This window comes from Xenopus laevis, chromosome 5L, assembly GCF_017654675.1.
Source record: "Xenopus laevis strain J_2021 chromosome 5L, Xenopus_laevis_v10.1, whole genome shotgun sequence".
Taxonomy (NCBI): Eukaryota; Metazoa; Chordata; class Amphibia; order Anura; family Pipidae; genus Xenopus; species Xenopus laevis.
The window spans coordinates 10,238,570-10,262,270 of record NC_054379.1 but is presented as its reverse complement, the minus strand read 5'-3'; the positions used below and the strand labels follow the sequence as shown (position 1 = coordinate 10,262,270).

General features: G+C 40.6%; 1 protein-coding gene across 3 annotated transcripts in view; it reads left to right on the top strand.

Annotated features, from left to right (window-relative positions):
- LOC108716436 (ATP-binding cassette sub-family B member 5) overlaps positions 1-19,474 on the top strand; it is a 29,563-nt gene extending 10,089 nt beyond the window's left edge. For 2 of the 3 annotated variants that reach the window (XM_018262560.2, XM_041562510.1), the window contains exons 11-28: positions 922-1,032; positions 1,359-1,484; positions 3,134-3,337; positions 4,429-4,599; positions 5,772-5,933; positions 6,120-6,269; positions 7,833-7,976; positions 8,551-8,655; positions 9,863-9,940; positions 10,032-10,115; positions 10,343-10,546; positions 12,306-12,406; positions 14,699-14,839; positions 15,958-16,114; positions 16,659-16,856; positions 17,814-18,020; positions 18,126-18,272; positions 18,978-19,474. In XM_018262560.2, coding sequence (XP_018118049.1) covers positions 922-1,032; positions 1,359-1,484; positions 3,134-3,337; positions 4,429-4,599; positions 5,772-5,933; positions 6,120-6,269; positions 7,833-7,976; positions 8,551-8,655; positions 9,863-9,940; positions 10,032-10,115; positions 10,343-10,546; positions 12,306-12,406; positions 14,699-14,839; positions 15,958-16,114; positions 16,659-16,856; positions 17,814-18,020; positions 18,126-18,272; positions 18,978-19,175 — 2,688 coding nt within the window. In that variant the 3' untranslated portion in view covers positions 19,176-19,474. The remainder of the gene's footprint in view (positions 1-921; positions 1,033-1,358; positions 1,485-3,133; positions 3,338-4,428; positions 4,600-5,771; positions 5,934-6,119; positions 6,270-7,832; positions 7,977-8,550; positions 8,656-9,862; positions 9,941-10,031; positions 10,116-10,342; positions 10,547-12,305; positions 12,407-14,698; positions 14,840-15,957; positions 16,115-16,658; positions 16,857-17,813; positions 18,021-18,125; positions 18,273-18,977) is intronic. The other variant, XR_005961180.1, reaches the window with a different exon arrangement.
- Positions 19,475-23,701: the final 4,227 nt, after the last annotated feature.

The window sequence follows — 23,701 nt, the reverse complement described above, 5'->3', positions numbered from 1 at the left end:
GGCTTACACAAAGTGGGGAGCCATTGAGCTGCCTTCCCCTTAAAAATAATGTGATGTTTGTATTTCAATCAGTTTCCATGTAAGTGACCTAAATGACATAGGCAGGCAAGGCTTCATTATAATGATGTTATTGAGTTGAAAGCTTTTTAATGGTACCTTCCAAAAAAATAAATTCCCCCTTCCTAAATGATTTACAGTACTTGTCTAGAAAACTGATCAAAGTTTTGGGTGACCAAGACTAGTTTAAGGTAGGCAGCAGGAGGAAAGCGAGTCTTTTAGGCAAGAGTTGGCTGAACCCACAGGACAGAAAAGGGCAGGAACAGGGTGACGAGGGAGATGAATCAGACTGGAACAGGTTCAGAACGGAACAGGATGGAGAGGGTGAAGATCAGGACTGGACTAGACAGGAAGAAGAGGGCGAAGCTCAGGACAGGAACAGACTGGATCAGGACTGCACAGTGCGGGCGTAGATCGGGAGACAGGAGCCGACTAGAGATCAGGAACAGGAGGACTGGATAACAGAAGGAGACTGGAGCAGAATAGAGACTAGCAGAATTGCAAGAGGACTGGATAGCGAGAGGACTGGATAGGAAAGCAGGAAAGGACTGGAGCGGAGAGCAGGAGAGAACTGGAAAAGGCAGGGCAAGATGCAGAGCAAGACAAGGGAAGATATAGACAGGGTACAGGTCAGAACAGAACAGGAAGCAGGAACCAGAAAGGCAAGGTCAGGTCAAGGTCTAGGCAGAATAAAGTTAGGACAAGGTCAGGTTTGGAATGAGGAGCAGAGCAAGATTCAGAATAGCAAGGAAAGATCAAGGTCGCAAGCCGGACTGGAGCAGAACTGGAAGGGGAAGGAAAGGCAGATGGAGCAATGGAACCATAAAAAGCAGTTTTAATGAATTTTTAAATTTTTCATGTTAGACTTCTACAATAGACAACTACATGACAGAAGGGTATCAAACCGAGAGCATTAAAGGAAATGTGGAATTTAAAAACGTTCATTTTTCTTATCCCTCAAGACCAAATGTTCAGGTAAGTAATAAAAATATCTGAAATTGACTTAACATTTGTTGATGTGTAACCAACGGTTTTGCTTTTTTGTGCAAAAGTACCATTGTGGATTCAGTAGCACTACATCCAAATAAAGAACAAAGGACACGCCTTTTGAATTTCTCCCTTACAAATAACGCAATGTTTTTGTTACAGAAACATGAAACATATTTATGTGCAAATAACACGCATAATCAGCAAAGCTGCTAAAAATAAGGAAAGGGAAGATTTTTACAGTTGGAGTGAATTCTAAGGTTGCATAACTTCAACACTAGATGGCACTGATGTAACACGATTTCTTTTTGTAGATCTTAAAAGGACTGAATTTAAAGATTCAATCCGGACAAACTGTGGCCTTGGTTGGTCAGAGTGGCTGTGGCAAAAGTACAACGGTTCAGCTTCTCCAGAGATTCTATGACGCACAAGAGGGAGTGGTAAAAAAGCTTTTTTTTATTAAGATCTTGGGGGTCATTTATGTATGTAGCTACAGAGACCTGTTGTTCCACCCCATGAATACAACGCTACCTATTGTATTAATGAGGGGCGGGAGATGTGCATGTTAGGGAGCAGCAGAGGACATTGGCCACAATGAGGTCCTGTCCTTACCACTAGTGATGGGCGAATTTGTTCGCCAGGCGCGAATTCGCGCGATTCGCCGCCAGCGAATAAATTCGCGAAACGCCCGCGAAAATTTGCGGCAAAAATTTGCGGCAAAAATTCGCCGGCGTCAAAATTTTCTTTTCGAAAAAACGGACGCCGGCGTCAAAAACGGGCGCCAGCGTCAAAAATCCGGGCCGTTACGCAAATTTCGCGCGAAATTCGCAAATTTTTCGGCGAAGCGAAACGGCACAAATTCGCCCATCACTACTTACCGCCTGCCTTTTAGCAAACAGTAAGAATAAGGCTGACCTATTCCCCCCCTTAAGATGCGGCCTGCACCTGGTTTATTCAGTGCAAGGTATAGACACCAGCCATAAGAAGTGCTAAAGCTTCCCTTTGTGTTTCTTCTGATAACCTACTGATGCCGGGGAAACCTAAAGCTACTGCAACCCTGGACCTGGCAGCAGGGCTGGGCCATGCTGTTTTGGAACCCTAGGCAAGGGCTTTAAACCGAGTCCCCCCCCCCCCACACAGACACACCCGGTCCTGCATTACTATTTCCCACTTTACCATTCATATTGCTCCCTGTACCAGTTCCAACGGCAGTCAATCCGTCAGATTGCTCCCAAGGCCCCAATCTGTACCTGTGCCAGCATGAGCCAAAACATCCATCATGTTGTTACCCCAATATGAACCTGTGCCAGCCGGAGTCAAAAATCCATCATTCTGTACCTGTGCCAGCAGGAGCCAAAATCCATCATATTGCCCCAAACATCTGTTTACCTGTACCAGCAGCCTCTATATTGCCCCATATATCTGAGCCAGCAGCAGCCAATGCCTCATATTGCCCCAATCTGTACTTGTGCCAGCAGCAGCTAAAAATCCATCATATTGCCCCTAACCCTCTATTTACCTGTGCAAACAGCAGCCAAGATATTGCCCACAAATATGTATCGGTGCCAGCAGCTGCCAAGAGGGAGGTGGAGTTTGCTTCTGCCCTCAGTACGAATCACAGGCAAGAGGGGGTTGGAACAGGCGGTTTATAAAATTGAAAAACTATTGAAGGCCAAGCAAACCAAGGTTTTAAAAAAAAGAAAAAAAAATCCCCTTAAAAGTGTGCCCCCCCATTATTGCGGGGCCTACTCTGCCTACCCCTAACTCCGGCCCTGTCTCACAGTAACTTCGGGGTTCCCATAGCAGGTGAGATGCAGCAGCCGGTATATTATAACTTACACCCGGTATATTCGATGCAAATGCTCCTTCTGAATGCAACTGAGCACAATTGCAACTTGGAGCAAAACTGTAATTACTTTGAATTTATAAAATAAAAAAACTGCTGCATTATAGTTAAAAGACTATATGGTTTGCATCCCACATCACTCTTTTTCCACTGTATTTGCTTTTGTAAATGACCCCTCTCCTATTTTTTAATACACCACCCATGTATGTGCCAACTGGAACTGATTTGAGCCCATTTCTGCAGGTCACAGTTGATGGCCACGATATCAGGTCGCTGAATGTGGGACATTACAGAGAACTCATAGGGGTGGTCAGCCAAGAGCCGGTGCTGTTTGGAACTACCATTAAAAACAACATCAAATATGGAAGAGAAAATGTGACTGATTTGGAGATTGAAAAGGCAGTGAAGGAAGCGAATGCCTACGATTTCATTATGGCGTTGCCGGATGTGAGTGTCTTAGATGCAAATGTTAAGGCTTGGTAAAACTCTCATGTTATTGGCCGTGGAATAAGCTGTTTTAATTTGCCCTTTAAATATCCTTTAGAGACTGATAAAAGGAAATGTATTTCTGCCTTTTATAACAGGAAGCTGTACAAGCCACGTGTATCCCTGTTTGCTAATGTTTATTTTTCTTTAATAATACAAACTCTAGGCAACCCAGTCCCAGGGTGAAAATTTAAATGTACCAGGCCCCACAGCCTTCTATATGGAGGTAGTGAAGTGTTCATCAGTGAGCTTCCACACCAGGACCTTTAGCAGCCACTGGGTCATCTCTAACTTTTGGTACCACCCAAGATTGAATAGACCACACCCACTCATTTCATTTATTTCTACTACCTCTTCACCCACCATGCCACTATTCACTACTTGTGCCTATTTCTGGCCACCCTGCTTCCATTCATACCACACCACCATCTTTCACATCTCATGATGCACATCTTGTCTCCTCTTACCACATTCCACACTTCTTTCACCCCACTCTACCTCCTCTCATCCATCCTTACTGCCTCTCACTCTACCTGCTCTCATCCATTCCTACCTCCTCTCATCAACCACTACCGCCTCTCTCTCACCCCTACCACCTCTCACTCTTCCTCATCGTATCCATCACTAACTCCTCTTGCTCTACCTTCTCTCATCCATCTCTACCTACTCTGATCTACCCATCACTTCTAAACCATCCCTACCTCCTCTCTCTTCCTCCTCTTATCCATTCTTCCCTCCTCTCATCCCTATCTCCTCACCTCCATCCCTACCTCATCTTACTCTAACTCCTCTCATCCATCCCTACCTCTTCTCATCAATCTGTAGCCCCTTTTACTCTACCTCATCTCAACCCATTCCTCCTCTCACTGTACCTCCTTTCATCCATCCCTATCTCCCTTTTTCCAAGTCTGCTGATCTATTTTCACTCTGTATCCTCTCACTCATCTTCCCTCAATGATGTTTTCCAGGGATCCATTTTGTTATAGCCAAAGATTTTTTGTTTTAATGTTAAATTCCCAATAACACTGCCTTTATTATGTATTGAATCACAGAAATATGACACTCTGGTTGGAGAAAGAGGTGCACAGCTGAGTGGAGGCCAGAAACAAAGGATAGCCATTGCTAGAGCCTTGGTGCGGAACCCTAAGATCCTTCTGCTGGATGAGGCTACGTCCGCTCTGGATACTGAAAGTGAATCTGTAGTGCAAGATGCCTTAGAAAAGGTAATGTTTATTTCCTGGAATGATGAAAATGTCTGTAGTGTTGTCAGAATTGCTCTCAGAGAGGAACCACATCTATAGACACCAGTAAAACAATGGGCTCTGCTGGGCAAAATCCCCAAATGCCAGTTTGACCTTCCTTGACCTTGATAACTAATTGGTGCTCAGTCAGAAACTGATCAAACTGGGCAGTAATTCCCATTGAACTGAGAACTGCATCAGTATTTTTAAGTGCATTTAATTTGCCCCACCAGCTGATCCTTTGCCTTAGGGGTAGGAGTAAGATATTGGGGAGCACCAACCATCAAACACAGGGGATGGTGTGCAGGGTCAATTAGTTAAATATGTATCAGAAAAAAGAAGAGAAAGAACTGGCCCATATAATTGCACCCTCCCATCCATAACATCCGAAGCTCACGTGAAATGATTGAATTAAAACTTGTAATTCAACTTTAAAACTAATTTCCAGTGTGCAACTTTAAAATATCGGTTAGCAGCAGGAGGCTGATCGACCAGGCAAATAGGTGGGTTCAATTGGTTATGTGTCGTTGCACCTATGTACCATAATAATAATCTACTGATAGCCAAAATTATAATTTAGCATATACAATATGCCCCAGTGATAGAGTGTAGTCACCGGCAGAGTCACCCAAAGGATACCACTCACAGTGCCAACCCCTTCACCCACTTCGAGATCCCTCCCATAGAGTGGTTAAATAGGTGTACTTGTGTAGTTTGTGCTGGTGACCAAAGTGTTATCGTAACACAATGTTTTCTAGGGTTCAGTGTGCCCCAGGCACATCAACGCCTAGATTTGCTATTATTGCTGGCTCTCGGATCCAAAATCCAACCCCTTCACCCACAGCAAGTTCCCTCCTGATCGGAGAAAAGTTTGCCCTTCTGCGTCTGTATCAGTAGTCCTGCCTAACCGTCTGCTAAAAAGTGCACCTGACGCACGTTTCATTTGCCAGTTGCGGGCTTTTCAATTCCCTTAGGGCCAAACATTCAGGCCAGTCCACTTATACCCATTTCATATTGCTGACACGGTGAGACACTTGGATCTTGATGTGTATGGCCAGCTAAAGGGACATTTAATCTGTTTTAAGAAGTTCCCTCTTTAATATATCTATTGACATATATTCTTTAGTAAAAGCCTTCACTTTCTCTTTTTACAGGCCAGTGCAGGTCGGACCACCATTGTCATAGCTCATCGTCTCAGTACAGTTTGGACAGCAGATGTTATAGTCGTGATAGAAAATGGGGCTGTGGCAGAACAAGGGACCCACATGGAATTAATGGAGAAGAAAGGCATTTACCATTCACTAGTTACAGTCCAGGTACGTAACTCACCTTGGTAGACCAATTCCATAATGACACCACAACCTGAATGGCCCCTGCCACCATGAGTTGTTATTGGAATGGATATTGTAGGGAGACACCTATAGTCTATCTATCTATCTATCTATCTATCTATCTATCTATCTATCTATCATATATTTATCTGTCATCTATCTATCTTCCAGCCCATTCAAGCAGCAGAAGCCGATGAACAGACAGAGACAGCAGAGGACGAGTTGAAAAGAAAGCCGTCACTTGTAAAGCGCCTCAGCTCCAAAATATCCACTCGATCTGAACATTTAGAAGAACAAGAGGAAAAGTCAGATGTGAAAGAGGTAATAACAGACATTTTTCATTAATCTTTCTCTGGAAAATAATAGGAAGAGTGGCCACAATAACGTAGTGCAAAAAATAAAAAAACACTAAGATTCTCTACAATGGGAGCGGACAAACATGAAGAAAATAGATCTCCATATTCTGCAAGAGAAAGGACCGCATTCACCAGGCAGTAAATGCATTTTTGGGACAGAGGTCGCCATTGTTTTTCAAAATGCAGCCTATGGAATTTAAGCACCATTGAGGCCATGTGCAGAGTTGCAGCGGACATTATTGCGCCCAGTGCATTGATAAAAAAGCTAATGCATGGGTTCATATTCATGGTCATGGTCAAAAAAAGGCCCCAGCTGGCCATTTAAGGCTCTAGAGCAGTGTTCCCCAATAAGTGGTTTACTTAGAACATGTTGCTCACGAACCCCTTGGATGTTGCTCCCACTGGCCTCAAAACAGATACTTATTTTTGAATTCCAGGCTTGGAGGCAAGTTTTGGTTGTATAAAAACCAGGTGTACTGCCAAACAGAGTCAAACTGAGTAAACCACAGGTTGTCAGTCCTCCCAGGAACATTTTTCATGCTTGTGTTGCTCTCCTTTTATATCTGAATGTTGCTCACGGGCAATGGATAGGCTCCTCAGAGGAACTAGGGGCAAAGGGTTAGGAGCCTGGTTGGGGAAAGTACTAAAGAAGGCAACAGAGGATAACTCCTCTTGGTGTCTCTCCCTATGCCTTCTGTCTATCTGGATGGCAAAATGCATAATGGAGTCTAAAGAGGATGGGGTAGGAAAACTGACAAGACTATCTTTGATAGCCGTGGCAAGACCTACCCTGAACTAACTTCTTAAAGCTGTGTCATTCCAGCCCATCTCTACGGCCCAACGTACTGTAATGCAGGGTATCCCAAACTCAGACCTAAATCCAAGGTTCTGGGCTCGGCCCACTCTTCTGCCTTTAGCAGCGCCTTTAGCTTCAGGTTGAGCCCTCCGTTACTCAGATGCCGCCAGGTCTTATTGTGGGAGAAAGAGAGAGTTCTGAGCAAGCAAGGGAACCAAGCGTGGGGTCGTAGAATGGGAAACAAGGTCAAGTAGTCAAAAGCCAGGCCGGGTTGGTAACAATCAGTACAGTACAGATACAGGAGACGTAGGAATAGTTGCGGTCACAGGCCGGGTCAAACACACCAAAATTGCGGTACACATTCAGGATCCAAGAGAGTAATCAAAAACCAGGCAATAATCAGGACAGGCAGCAAACAAGACATAATCAGGGTCAGGCAGGGTCAGAATCAGATCAAGAACGCAAACCAGGAACTATAAAATAGACCTAACGTTGGGCACTGACATTTGGCATCTGCACCTTTAAATATTTGAATTTCGCCAATAAGCAATGGTGTGACGGCGCAGAACACTCTAAGGCTGCGGGTGTCAATGCGAAAGGCACGGCGGGCATCCCTGCTATCCCGCTATACCACCACAGTAAGTTTGTACACCCCATATTCACCCCCTGTGCTGTATAATAGCATGACTGCTCATATTTAATTCACTGAAAATGATCTGATCTGTTTTCCAGGAATCTCTCCCTAAAATTTCCTTTTTCAAGATTCTGAAACTGAACAAATCCGAGTGGCCTTATATCCTTTTGGGGACTCTGGCGGCCATAATAAACGGGGGAGCCCATCCGGCCTTCTGTATCTTTTTTTCTAAAGTTTTATCTGTAAGTATCACGTGAGTTCTTGCATTAAAAAATTAATTTTTCCAGATTGGTGTATTATATCACAATGTACTTGTTCTGCCTGGAGGCCTAGTGAGCAAATCCAGGGTGCTTGGGGTACAGACTTACAGCACATATTATACTGATTGAGTCTTTGGCCAAAGGTAGAACAAGCAGATTGCAAGGAAAGAAATAGGGAGGTTCCTGCCCATCCACTTCCAGGTCACCTGATTATCTCCCACGTGGTAGCATTTTAGGTATAGATTGTCAAACTCTTATCCAATTAGATGACATCATCCTGATGATTACCCAATGGTATCATTCTGTAGTGGACCAAAGAACTTCTACTGGCTCAGGAAGTCCTGGTTCCGTCTCCTGTGCCCTGTGGGTGGGCAGGATTCTTGTGACCAGTTCTTGTCCACAGGTATATACTGGGAGAGAGCAATAAGTCGCTTTTTTTCCCCTTGAATAGCAATATCATAGACCAATGGAGACTGATATTAGACAGGACCCTGCACTTTCCATGGCATTAGAGCTCTACTGTAATTAATATTTTGTATTTATTTGCCCTCTTCAGGTTTTTAGCACTGATAATCCTGAAAGAATTCAGACCGAAGCTAATCTGTATTCCATAATTTTTGCCGCTATTGGAGTAATGTCATTTGTGTCGTATTTTCTCCAGGTAAAGTATCTGTCTGATGGTAATAAAGTATCTATCTGAGTGTAATATAGTCAAAGGTGCAATTAAGCAAGCTATCGAAATGTCTTTCTTGCACTCACCAATGATATAAAGTTCTAAAATGCCTGTTTAGTTATTGGAGGATCTGGAGACAACTTATACATCTAGCTTGGGGGTCCCCAAACTTTGTTACCCTTGAGCTACATTCAAATGCAGAAGAAGTTGGAGAGCAACATAAGCGTGCAAAAAGTTCATGGGGGTGCCATATAAGGGCTGTGATTGGCTATTAGTAGCCCCTATGTGGACTGGCAGGAGATTCTGTTTGGTAGTACATCTGGTTTTTATGCAACCAAAACTTGTCTCCAAGCCTGGAATTGAAAAATAAGTACCTGCTTTGAGGCTTCTAGGAGCAACAAGGGGTTGTTGAGGAACATGTTGTTCTTGAGTGACTGGTTGGGGATCCCTGATCTAGCTGTATACAGTGTAATGGTGCTACATATAAAGCCTTGAAGCTTTTTCCACTTTGCCATTTCCCATCCATTGAATTTGGCCAATGTCAAAGTTGTCATTGAATCAGAAATTTAATTCAAGAAGGACACTAACAATGACTTCTTCTCTCATTTTGCCTAAAAGAAAGTTCTTCCTCCTCCCACAGAAAATGATGGGGATTTGCTAGGTAGCCCTATTTTGGGGCAACGTTAGTCTTTATTAGGAGACATAAGAAAAAATATGATATCAGTTTGTATCAAATTGGAATTGGAATAGGTTTGGCCAAATTTTCTGCTACAGGTATAGAATCTGTTAATATAAAACCATTATCGAGAAAGCTCGGAATTACGGGAAGGCTTCCATAGACTCCATTTTATTCAAATAATTCAGAATTTTAAAACATATTTCCTTTTTCTCTGTAATAACAAAACAGTCGCTTGTACTTGATCCCAACTAAAATATAATAAATACTTATTGTATGCAAAACCAGCCTATTGGGTTTATTTAATGTTTAAATGCATTTTAAGCAGAATTAAGGTATGAAGATCCAAATTACAGAAGGATCCCTTATTCGGAAACCCCCAGGTCCCAAATATTCTGAATAACAGGTCCCATATCTGCATCCCTGTTTCTAAACAGGGTGACAAATCATTTTTATAAACCTGTGTTATTTCTATTTCTGTTGTAAGACTTCTGACAAGTGTTGCTGTTATTTTATTAGGGTTTTATGTTCGGAAGATCAGGGGAAGTTCTAACAATGAGAGTAAGACAGATGGCATTCAAAGCCATGCTGCGCCAGGTAAGCTTAACCCTTAATTCCCCATGTGACTGCTGGTAGAGTGCCCCTCTATGTATAATAATAATGATATTTGTCGTATTTCGTTCTCTAGGAAATGTCATGGTTTGATGACAAGAAACATAACACGGGGGCTTTAACAACAAGACTCGCTACTGATGCTTCCCAAATTCAGATGGTATCTACATTTTCATTTTTTTTCTTCATTGAATTTAGCATATCAATAGAAGTTATTGCCTCAGATCATTAATACTGAATAAATCCAAGATACAAAATGCCCCAAGATTCCTATAGGATTCGATACAGTTGATGTTTTAAGAATTCCAGGAAGGCACAGAGAATGTTAAATATTGAATAATTTTTTTCTGTAATTGTTTTAATCACATTTAACGTGTATTAATCCAGGCTACAGGTTCCAGACTAGGATTAATTGCAGAGAACATGGTGTGTATGGGGCTGTCTGTCATAATTGCCTTTGTTTATGGCTGGGAACTGGCCCTTCTGATTTTGGCAATGACTCCTTTTATGATTGTAACTGGAATACTGGAGACCAGAGCTCTCACTGGCTTTGCTAATCGTGATAAGAAAGAGCTTCAGGCGGCTGGAAAGGTAAAACTCGATCTCATTCTTAGATGTTAAAGGCGTGGTTAACTTTTTTATAGTTTTTTAAATTATTTGCCTCCTTCTTCAGAATCTTTTCAGCTTTCACATGGGGGGTCACTGACTTAATGCTACTTTTTATTACTCATCATCTATTCCAGTCTCTTATTCATATTAATTCACGGTTGGCTGATACATTACATAGGTATAAGAAGGGGTTGGATGGTGTTTAGCAAGTGAGGGAATACAGGGATATGGGAGATAGCTCATAGTACAAGTTGATCCAGGGACTGGTCCCATTGCATCTTGGAGTCAGGAAGGAATTTTTTCTCCCTCTGAGACAAATTGGCTTCAAATGGGGTTTTTCACCTTCCTCTGTATCAACTAGCAGTTAGGCAGATTAAATATAGACTTAAGGTTGAACTTGATGGACGTATGTCTGATCAGCATTTAATTCAACATCTGAGAAGCCTGTATGACCAAGTCAGGTCCAAAGGAGTTGAGGATTTTCTTGGGTAGGGCTAGCTAGGGGCAGGTTAGTTCTTCTTATATCTTGCCTCAGGTGTGAGAGGCTGATAGGTCAACTATTAACAGCAGCTCAGGCACAATGAGGAGGCAAGTGCTGAAAGTTACACTGATGTTAAACCAGTCAAGGATACAGACTTTGTACATGAGGTTCTGCAGGAGAGAAAGTCTAGTAATTGTGCCGTGTGGCAAACTACCAAGTCCAGAGGGGGAAAAGACTTCTTATGTGGCTTCCTGGTTCCACACTTAGCTTAGCCTTGGCTTGTAGCTCAGCCACATGGGTGTAATGAGGGAAAAAGATGTTATGCCATAGATGTGAGCCATGTGTGCTCACAGATTGTCATAATATTAACCAGGGCTTTCACTTTGGAGAAAAAGCTATACTCTTAGTCCACAAATCTGAAGAACTACCTCAACAAATGTGCCAAGTTTAGTAAGGATTAGAGAGGCAGGCAGGTTGGACTTTTCTCCTTATTCCTTCAGATGGTGGCTCCAGCCTTCCTTCATTGCCAAGAAGTCATAGTTCTTTATCTATGGCTTACCCCAGTAAAGCTGTTTGTGGTCATGACTCACAAGAGGATCAATTTATGAAACAAGTGCTCAATGAAAAAAAACACAAAGCTGTTTTACACACTCAATGCAACGTAGGCTTGCAATCACCTGCTATGTCGTGCATGTTGTTTTTAGAGGACCATGGTTAAGTAACTTTGGAAATACCTTCTACTACCTGCTGTTTGGTTGCTGTGGGTTACAAGATGTGCATAGCCTACAATATCTATAATACACAAAAGCCATGAATATCCTGTAAAATATATCCTTATAAACGGTGAGTTCTGATGTCATCAGTTATAAACGGTGAGTTCTGATGTCATTTCTGTCACATGACTCGCTGAAATTTGTGTATTATAATAAATAAAGTACCCCCAGTTGCAAAATATGAGGATATTAGAAGTTACCTCGGAGTTCCATGACCTGTATAAAAACACTCGGCCTTCGGCCTCGTGTTTTTATATGGTCATGAAACTCCTCGGTAACTTATAATATCCTTATATTTTACAAGAGGGGGTACTTTATTCACTATATATACAATATATACAATATCGGGAGGTCTAAAACAAGTCATATTTGCCCTTGGGATAATTAGATCCACGGAAGCACAATGGGTGGTAAACTTCTTTGTAAATCCCTCCAGAATATGCTGGTGCTAAAAACATTTTGTAATATGCTCTTTTTTAAACAATAGATTGCAACAGAAGCTGTGGATAATATAAAAACCATCATATCACTAACTAGAGAAAGAACCTTTGAAGAAATGTACTCAGAGAGCCTCCAGAAACCATACAGGTCAGTCGCTCGTCATATATTCCCAGTCTCTTCTTTCCATTGTTAATGGCTTTGTTCTTGTGTTTAAAGGGATCCTGCCATCAGAAAACATGTTTTTTTCAAAACGCATCAGTTAATAGTGCTACTCCAGCAGAATTCTGCACTGAAATCCATTTCTCAAAAGAGCAAACAGATTTTTTTATATTCAATTTTGAAATCTGACATGGGGCTAGACATTTTGTCAATTTCCAAGCTGCCCCCAGTCATGTGACTTTAGGAGAGAAATGCTTTCTGGCAGGCTGCTGTTTTTCCTTCTCAATGTAACTGAATGTGTCTCAGTGGGACATGGGTTTTTACTATTGAGTGTTGTTCTTAGATCTACCAGGCAGCTGTTATCTTGTGTTAGGGAGCTGTTATCTGGTTACCTTCCCATTGTTCTGTTGTTTGGCTGCTGGGGGGGAAAGGGAGGGGGTGATATCACTCCAACTTGCAGTACAGCAGTAAAGAGTGATTGAAGTTTATCAGAGCACAAGTCACATGACTTGGGGCAGCTGGGAAATTGACAATATGTCTAGCCCCATGTCAGATTTCAAAATTGAATATAAAAAAATCTGTTTGCTCTTTTGAGAAATGGATTTCAGTGCAGAATTCTGCTGGAGCAGCACTATTGACTGATTCATTTTGAAAAATTTTTTTTTTCCCATGACAGTATCCCTTTAAGGAGAACTGGCAGCCACTAGGCTAGACCACATTGTGAGTGAAGGGAGAAAAATATTGTTCAAATGACTATTATCTTACATAAAAGCGTAGGCTTTTATTTACAAAAATCAAATTCAGCCTGTTGTCTGCCTGTTCTACTTCATGGCTGATCTCCACAATTAAATAAGGTTAACGTTTCTTTTGATATCTTTGTAGAAGGCATATTTAGGGTGAGGTCACACGTGGCGTTTTTATGTTGCATTTTTAAAACCACATATTCCAATGTAAAAATGCACAAAATGAAGCCCTAATAAAAAGAATGGAATACGCACTATAGCAATTCCCGCAGGGGCGTGCGAGCCAACATCCGCCACACAATTGCAGTATTCGCGTTTTTCAGCAGGAATGCCAATACTCCAAGGAAAAGCCATATTATTGAACTCTATGGGATCCACAGGATTGGAAATACACTTTCCTGAAATACGCTGCATATTTTCGTTATGGAGGCCAGACTCTCTCGAGATGGATTGCGCATATACGTATTTGTGGTGTTGTATGTTCGTGACATTATTACATTGCGTAGCGACGATCAGTTTGTCTACATTTTGCATGTAAATTGACTTTTTTTCACGAACGTTTACTAAAAAACGGAATTGTGAGGAAGGAGAAAAACTAGAAATGCATGTTGGGAAAAGAAAATTACAGGGTGAAAAACGCATATTATCATGCATGTGTGGTTACACTCGACCGCACGTTTTTATAAACGCAATGTAAAAACGTCCCATGTGACCTTGCCCTTATATTTGTCTATATGGTTCTGTTTCTCAGAAACCCGTGCTGGTGTTGTGATTTGAAATGTATTCCATTATCTTGCCCCTTTACATTCATCCAAAAGCTTTATGCCACCGATGTCAGACTAGCAGGCCTATAGTTTACTGCCTGAGAATGGGATTACCTGTTTAATTATGGGACCACATTAGCACTTCGCCAAGCTCTTGGTACAATGCCAGGCTTCATAGGATCTTGGAAGATTTACTTAATTGAACACATCTCTCTCTCTCTCTCTCTCTCTCTCTCTCTCTCTCTCTCTCTCTCTCTCTCTCTCTCTCTCTATATATGTATATATCTAGTGATGGGCGAATTTGCGTCGTTTCGCTTCGACGAAAAATTCGCGAAATGGCGAAAAATTCGCGAAACGGCGCCGGCGTCTCGTTTTTGACGCCGGCGCCCGTTTTTTTCCGCGAATTTTCGCGGGCGTTTCGCGAATTTATTCGCCTGCCGCGAATCGCGCAAATTCGCCGCGAATTCGCGCCTGGCGAATAAATTCGCCCATCACTATATATAGCCTGAAATCCCTGCTACAACTGTACTTCTAGGGATATGGCCATGTTTAGAGGTATTTTGTGCTGAAGAATTGTTATTTTTATAAATGTGTTCTTTAGGAACCCCATCCTTAATATGATCAGGACTAATTTTGGGGCCACAAGACAATCAGTTATATCCCATAGGAGATATAGCCCTTGCACAGTTGATTGCATTACCCTACAGAATTGCAGAATACAAGTTTTGGTTTCACCAGATGACGTGTATTTTTATTTAATGTATGTATTGCAGGAATTCCCAGAGGAGAGCTCAGGTATACGGCATTTGCTTTGCACTCAGCCAGTCATTTATATTTTTCAACTATGCGGCCGCCTTTCGATTTGGCGGTCTGATGTTAGAACTTGGGAGAATGAATGCAGAGGAGTTGATTCTGTAAGTAATATTGTGTGTAATTGCTCACTAACTGATTTCCAGTTTTGGACACAAATGTGGACTCACTAGGCACCATGAAATAATATCATGAAAGGTATCGGTTTTACCAGTTACATCAGAATGAAGAAAAGGCAGATTCCCTCTTTTTGGAAAGTTTCTTTATCTGTTTGGGGAAAACTATCCTAAATTTAATAGCAAAGTACAGGTATAGGATCTGTTATTCGGAAACCAATTATCCAGAAACCTCCTAATTACGGGAAGGCCTTCTCCCATTGCCTCCATTTTAATTAAATAATTCACATTTTTAAAAATTATTTCCTTTTTCTCTAATAATAAAACAGTAGCTTGTACTTGATCCCAATTAAGATATGATTAAACCTTATTGGAGGCATAAACCAGCCTATTGGGTTTATTTCATGATTTGATGAATTTCTTGTAGACTTAGGGGCACATTTACTTTGCTCGAGTGAAGGAACAGAATAAAAAAAAACTTTGAATTTTGAACGTTTTTTTTGGCTACTTCGACCATCGGATTGGCTACTTCAACCTTCGACTTCGAATCGAAAGATTCGAACTAAAAATCGTTCGTATATTCGATAGTCGAAGTACTGTCTCTTTAAAAAAAACATCGACCCCCTACTTCGCCACCTAAAACCTCCCGAGGTGCAATGTTAGCCTATGGGGAAGGTCCCCATAGGCCTTCCTATGTTTTTTTGGTCGTAGAAAAATCGGTCGATCGATGGATTAAAATCCTTTGAATTGTTCGATTAGCCTAATTGCGGTAAATCCTTCAACTTCGATATTCGAAGTCAAAGGATTTACCTCCGGCAGTCGAATATCGAGGGTTAATTAACCCTCGATATTCGACCATATGTAAATCTGCCCCTTAAGGTATCAAGATTCAAATTATAGAAGGATCTATTATCCAGAAAACCCCAGGTCCTGAGCAATCTGGATAACAGATCCCATACCAGTACAGAGCAGTGACTGGTTTATTAAGACCACACTGCAATATTTGCCAGTATTCTCAGCATTGCCCAGTATTAGAAGTTGTGATCCTAAACTGATCTTGTTTGAGTTTCTCAACCCCATATTCTTCTCCTCTTCTTTCTTTACAGTGTTTTCGGCATTTTAACCTATGGAGCTTTATCAGTGGGTCAGAGTTTATCCTTTGCACCTGATTATGCTAAAGCCAAATCTGCTGCTTCTCATCTTTTTGCCTTGTTTGATCGAGAACCTGCTATTGACAATTATAGTCAGAAAGGGCAGAAACCAGTAAGTCCTGTTCTCCATTTGACATCAGAAGGCTCAGTCACTAAAGCACTACAATCTACAAAGTACAACAGCATTTAAAAAAATGTATGCAATTAGCTGTATTTTTTTTACCCACAATGCAAAATTACTTCTCAGAATTCCAGTGTCATTGGTTGTCACATAATGGAATGTTTACCAGTTTAGCCACCAATGCTATGGACCATATCGAGGCAATCATAAGTTTTGGCCCCAGGACCATGGTTAGGGGCCTATCGAGACCCTTCAGAGAGCAGCACATCAACATGGTCCTTGAAAGACAGAATTTTCCAAAAATATACAGGTTTTAGGTGTTTATGGCTTTAGCGAGTAAGCTTTCAGACAGCAGTGACTATAACAACAGCTCCAAACGCACAACATTACATTGTAGCTGGGAAGAAGATATTTTGGGACTGCGGTAATTCTACACATTTGCATCACTGTTTAAGACAGACCAAGTCATTAGCTTAGCTTTATGTCAGACAGGGCTACATTATTAAGTAACTCAATCTGCATTTTTAAAAAATAGGAAACATTTCAAGGTTCTGTAGAATTCCGCAAAGTTACGTTCAACTATCCATCTCGGCCAGATGTCCCCGTACTCCAAGAGTTGTCAGTTAAAATACGGAGCGGGCAAACGGTGGCATTTGTTGGGAGCAGCGGATGTGGGAAAAGTACCTCTCTTCAACTTCTTCAGAGGTTCTACGATCCATACCAAGGAGATGTGGTAAGAAAATCCTTCAAATGAAGATTTGAAGGAATTTGTTCTTATAAATGAGCCTGTGTTGATGATGGATAAAAGGAAGTATACAGAGATGTTAGCATGGATACAATGTGTTGAAATATGAGCTGGGAACATCTACAAGGGGAAGTGGTAGGAGCTGACTGGGACTATAGAATTAAGATATAAATACCTAATGGCAGTACAATTTGGACCAGGAGTTTGAGGTTTCATTGCAAACTGGTGACCAGAATATGTGGATTGGTTGCTATGGGTACTAGAAATGGTGCAACCGTTGCAACATTTATTACATTATCCCTAAGGGCAGGGCTCCCGAATCTTTTTTTTTTTTTTTTTTTTTTTACCAATGAGCCACATTCAAATGTAAACAGAGTTGGAGAGCAACACAAACATAAAAAATGTTCCTGGGGATGCCAAATAAGGGCTGTGATTGGCTATTTGGTAGCCCCTATGTGGACTGGCAGCCTACAGGAGGCTCTTAGTGCACCTGGTTTTTATACAACCAAAACTTGCCACCAAACCAGGAATTCCAAAGTAAGCTCCTCCTATGAGACCACTGGGAGCAACATCCAAGGGGTTGGTGAGCAACATGTTGCTGCCAAGCCACAGGTTGGGGATCACTGCCTAATGGTTTAAAGTGAGTGATGCCAGGGACAGTGACGATGAAAGGAACAAGAGAAAGGGATCTATGTTAGAGATGGAAGGAAATGCAAAAGGTAAGACGAAGGACCTTATAGGGTACAGTTAAAATAAATTGTATTCTTTTCACGTGGCGATCCCTGCTAGAGATGAGCAAAGCACTTTCAGTGGGACAGCAGAACATTGCTAGCAGGTACCTGATCAGGAGCAGAGCTAAGCGACAAGCCTAGAGCAATGCAATTTTTGTTTTTCATTTCAATTGGGAAAATTTTTTTATGATTAAAATAATTTTATCATTTGCAGTTGTTTGATGACTTGGATGCCAAAAGTTTAAATATCCAGTGGCTCCGTTCACAAATTGCAATTGTGTCTCAAGAGCCTGTCCTGTTTGACTGCAGCATTGCTGAGAACATTGCTTATGGAGACAACTCCCACGTCGTGCCAATGGAGGAAATACAAAGTGCAGCCAAAGCTGCCAATATCCACTCTTTTATAGAAGGACTCCCTGAGGTGAGAAGTAATCCATATCTTTGTAGGACAAAGAGGACTTCAAATGATATTTCAGCAGAAGGACAAAATTATATTTTATTCTATAAATTCTATTTTCATCACCAGAAATACAACACCAAGGTTGGAGGGAAAGGAACGCAGCTGTCTGGAGGACAGAAGCAAAGGATTGCCATTGCCAGAGCTCTTGTTCGGAATCCCAAACTGCTACTGCTGGATGAAGCCACTTCTGCTTTAGACAATGAAAGTGAGAAGGTGAGGAGTAAAATGCTCTTATGATAACGTATGCATTCCCCTGGAGAGGAGTTGTCTCACAGCTGGATTGTGATGCTAAAGTCTACTGTTCAGTCCTGGTGTCTCCTTCTTCTGTGATTGGGCAAATCAAATGGCCTTTAAACTATATGAAAATGCATTTTGAAACATTTAAAATTATAGAGATGTAAAGGTTCCAATATATGGCTTGTTACTGGGGTCCTGAGTTTGATTACAGACGGGGTACTATGTGCAAGGACTCTGTATGTTTTCCTGGTTCTTGCACGGGTTTCCTCCGGATACTCTGGTTTTCTCCCACACTCCAAAAACATACAGAATGGTTAATAGGCTTCTGGTAATATTAACTCTGTGTGTAAGTATGAGAGGGACCTTAGACTTAAAGGACTAGTAAATGTGTTAGCATTAAATAAAAGTTAATAACTAATGGATAATAATTCAGAGCAGAATATAGAATATAAGAAAATATATCATTGGAGGGCAGTACAAGCTTCCACATAAAAGTAGTCAGATAAACAACTGAAGGAAATTGGAGGAGGAGTGATGGAGGAGTTCTAATGGAAAGTAGAGAGTCATTATATTCTCATGGTAAAAGGATGTACCTGGATATAAAGGGCATTTAACTTTTTTAACAGTTTTAGTTTTTTTTAAGGCACTGTCCCATCCCTAATCTACTTTTCTGTGATTTAGATTGTACAGCAAGCCCTGGACCAAGCAAGAAAAGGAAGAACTTGCATTTTAATAGCTCACAGATTATCGACGGTGCAAAATGCAGATGTTATTGTTGTAATGAAGAATGGCAAAATCATAGAACTTGGGAGCCACCAACAGCTTCTTGCAAAACGAGGGACGTATTTTGATTTAGTAAATGCACAAATGATCACATAATGATAATATAGAGAAATTATTAATTCATGATAAAATCTGCATGTGATGGTGCAGCCACCACGATGGAAACGGGAATGGCTGTAGCATGCTCATTTTTTGTGATGGATTGGGTTTAAAGATGGTTGACTCAAATCTAAAAACGTCACTAGGGTTTTCAGGAGTGTCCCCTTGTGAACCATTAAAGGATAAAATCAAGGTGATATTTCTTCAGAAGGGATGTGAGATGAAAAACAAAAGTGATATCTTCTGTACAAGATATAAAGTTAATAACCATAGATATATTTCACAATTATTGACATTATCCATACATAAACTTATGATTTTTGTTAGCTTCTATAATTCTATAGTTTGTTCTGATTTCTGAGAATCTAGATTGAATTTTGCTTTCCTATAGCATAGCAGCATTTCCCAGATTACAGTAAAAACATTGAGAGGCAAGTCAAAAAAGCAAACGCAAAGAAAGTCTCTTTCTGCTTTACACACTATGGAGTTTTTCTGAGACTTTTGTGTTTATAGTTCAATAAATATCCTGCAGTTATCAAACTTAAATGCATGCTTGAAGACAATGGACAATGAAGAGGTGAGCGATGACTACAGTTCCTAATGAGAAGGTAGATCTGGATCAGTGTGGGGGTGGGTGGATGGGACAGGGGTTAGGGTGAATGTACAGTAAATGATGAACACTGTAATTTAAATTGATGTTTGCCACGTTCTTATTATGAACACATTTTGAAGAACAATCAGAAAAATGTGTTGTTAAATATATTATATACCGTTTATGTATAATGTTTCTGATGTTTATAATTAATTTCGCTAGAGATTCTCATTTACTACAGTATGATGACATATGTAGGGTTTCAGCCCAACACAGGGGAACGTGCCCTTAGAATAAGTGAACATTAGAATATTCAATCTCTCGAAAGAAAAAGAATGTAGTGCTATGACAGATGGGAACCATATTTGTTGACCAAACACATTCACAGTCAGATTTGATTCAAATAATATTTCTTAACATGAAAAGATATCTATGACTGTAACTGTCAAGAGCAGCTAGCTATGCTAACATATACGTATGAAATAAAAATCTGATGGAACAATTGATACTGTCATAAGGTAGGGGTCCCCAAACCCTTTTTTACCCTTGAGCCACACGTATATGTAAGATGTTGGAGACCAACATAATCATTCAAAAAATTCATGGGGGTGCCAATAATGATCTGTCATGTGGACTGGCAGTACACCTGGTTTTTATACAACCAAAACTTGTCTCTTTTTCAAAATAAGCTCCTGCTTTGAGGCCACTGGGAGCAACATGTGGGGTCACTGTCTTAAGGGCTTCTTTAGTCAGGGAGAAAATAATAACTATGGTCAGAGTTGGGTTTGCATTATGATGATCACATTGACTTTAGTCAGAGGCAGGGCCCATTATGATGATAATATTGACTTTAGTCAGAGGCAGGGTCCAATTATGTTGATCACGTTGACTTAAATGGAGGAGTTTTGGCTTTCTCATCAAATTTACTTTAGTCAAGTTCACTGGTCAGGTGGTGCTACATGACTTGTGTCAGGTTCGGGTTACCCCTTGGACTAAATGGCTTTGCTTTTTTTATTGAAATGACTAAGCATTTTGGTTCATTTGTAAATTTGCTTATTTTGAAATTATTCACTGGTCAACAAGCTGTTCAAAACTATCGCTTATACAGCTGAACTAATACAGCAATAAGGATTTTCTTGCTTTCTGTGCCTATTAATAAGGCTAAGTGACATCATGGACCACAATATGTTGTGGTGCCATGGTCCATGGTGCATATTAGAGATAAACAGAAGATTTCAGAAAGCACTGGGATGAAACTGTGTACAGGCCTGTTAGACAGTGGTACTGGAAATGATCTGAAAATTTCAATTAGGTTTAATTGAAAAACAAAAATGAGAAGAGTTTTTTTGTGTACTTGATCTTCTGATGTTTTGTCATTCCCATGTCCCATTAGTGACATATGTATCTGTATGTATGTCAGCACAAGCCCTTGAGTTCAATTACATTTTTGGCATTGTATATTCCTGAGAACATTTATTTTAAGAATGACCCCTGGATAGTGATGGGCGAATTTGTGCCGTTTCGCTTCACTGAAAAATTTGCGAATTTCGCGAAACAGTGAAAATTTTGCGAATTTTCGCGGGCGTTTCGCGAATTTATTCGCTGGCGGCGAAACGCGCAAATTCGCTGCGAATTCGTGCCTGGCGAATAAATTCGCCCATCACTACCCCTGGACATACCTCTGGAATGCTCCTCACAGCTACATAAAGTCAAAGGGCAGACGTTGCTTGTAAGGAAACACATTGGCAGGTGTTTTACCAGACCTGTCAAAAAGGAAAGATATATATTTTGGCCAGAGATGCAAAGATCGTTCGATCGGACTTCCCCATCTCCCAACCTGCCACTAACCATTCCGATCAAATAAAGTAGTAAAAGAACAGATCAGCCGATGTTCTGCCCCTACGACAATCGAAAGCTGGTGGCAGTCTCCCACTAAAAATCGTTTGATCTGCAATACACGCAGAGAAATCATCGGCAGCCGATAGAAATCTTTTAACCTGGCTGATTGACCAAACGACCGATGTCCGTGGGACGAAAAATGTCGGGACTCTCCATACACGGTCCGAAAGGATTCATATGATCGGATCTTTGCGTCTATGGCCAGCTTAAGTCTTAACATATGGTTCAATATTTCCAATGACAGGGATGTAAGTTATCTCATCTCATGGAGGCTCAGACCAGTTTGCAATTCTCCAGAGTTACCTTTGATAAATCAATTTGTTTGTTGCACTTTAAAGAGTTTCCTTTTATCCCTAAATAGGGATGGGCGAATTTGTCCCGTTTCGATTTGCCAAAAATTCACCGCCGGTGAAATGTCGCTGACGCCCATTAAAGACTATGGGCGTCAAAAAAATTTTGACGCGTGGCAACTTTTTTTTGTCACACGCCACCATACGTCTATGGGCGTCATTTCCGCGGCAAAACAAGGCGATGAAATTCGCACATCCCTATCCCTAAACTTTTAACCTTTAAAGTTTGAACATCATCACACACAACATTAATTAATAGGGATTTATCAATGTTTGAATTCAAATCTTTGCCATGATTTCAAATTTTTTTGGGCACAGAAACTCACAAATTCAAATGATATTTTCAAGAAAAGCTTTAGCACCTAAAGCTTGCGAGTTCAATGGGAATTGTCTTAGGAAAAAGTCAAGCCATTTTTTTTAAAATTTAAGATTTTAGTTTTTTTCGGATTTTTTGAGCTTGTAAACGCACACCTTTTTTTAGAGAGTTATTCAATTTTTTCCCACAATTTAATCGTTTTTTATATTAGGATTTTTTAATAAATAAGCAAACATTCAAGTTTTCGTGAAATTGCGAGTTTATTCAAAGTAGAAAAAAAAATTCTATAAATTTGATTTTTGATAATTAAGCCCATCATTGTTTACTGCTTGTTTGTGTATTTTAGTTTTTTTGGAAAAAGCCCATGCTAATCCATGTCACTGTCATGTACAAAGTTGTTCTAGTCTTCTGGTTTCATCTTTGTGCTTTTAAAACATTTTCAATCTTTATTTAAAGAACAAATCAACAATTTTAAGGTTATTTCTCCAAGTCTCATCTATCAAAGTGTCTGATATGTCCCTGTAGCAAATTCATATCATACCGGGAAGCCGACATCAGGATACAATCATGAAGACATATGGTTAACAGAGATGCAAACGAATTACCTACCTCTGGTGACAGACACAAAGGTCATCTTCTGTGGGTAGAATAAATACAGAAATAACAGCCTCACAATCACCAGCAGATGAAGAAGATTATCTACCTAGAAGTCTACTCAATAAAACTTCCTCATATCAGAAATCTGGGAAGCTAGGGAAAAAGTAACAAAAGACAGCCTAGAAAAGGGACATGCATGGAGGGCCATATAAATATAAATGTCAATGGACCAAAAGTCTGGAAAATATGAAAAAAAACATGAAAAATTAATGACAAATGTAAGGTTCATATTTTGAACTTTCAAGATGGTAACCACCCTCAAAATGCAAACACACTGTGGCAGCCATGTTCAAAACATCAGTAATGTATTTGAGAATGTGCCAGCTTTGTAGCATAGGTCAAAGTTACCTCAACGATATTCTTTGGTCTCTATGCGTGAAGACTTTGAGAAAGTCTAGAAAACTGTCCTTGTTGTGGAAGGTTTCAGCTATGTGCCAGTTTGGTCTGGTTGCACATCCTAAGACATTGAATGAAAGCCATGGACTATGCCCCCTACTGGTTGATCAGCGTATTATAAAATAATTACAGGGCAATGGGAGAGCTAAATCCAAGTCAGGAACAAGGATATCTTGGCAAGACTAAAAGAGGGTATGTACAAAAAAATGATCATTAAGATATCACAACATGGTTTTCTACTGTCATTAGAATGACGGCTTAAATGGGTTTGGTAGATTAAGCTCAGTTTTCAAATGTTTTCCCATGTTAGACT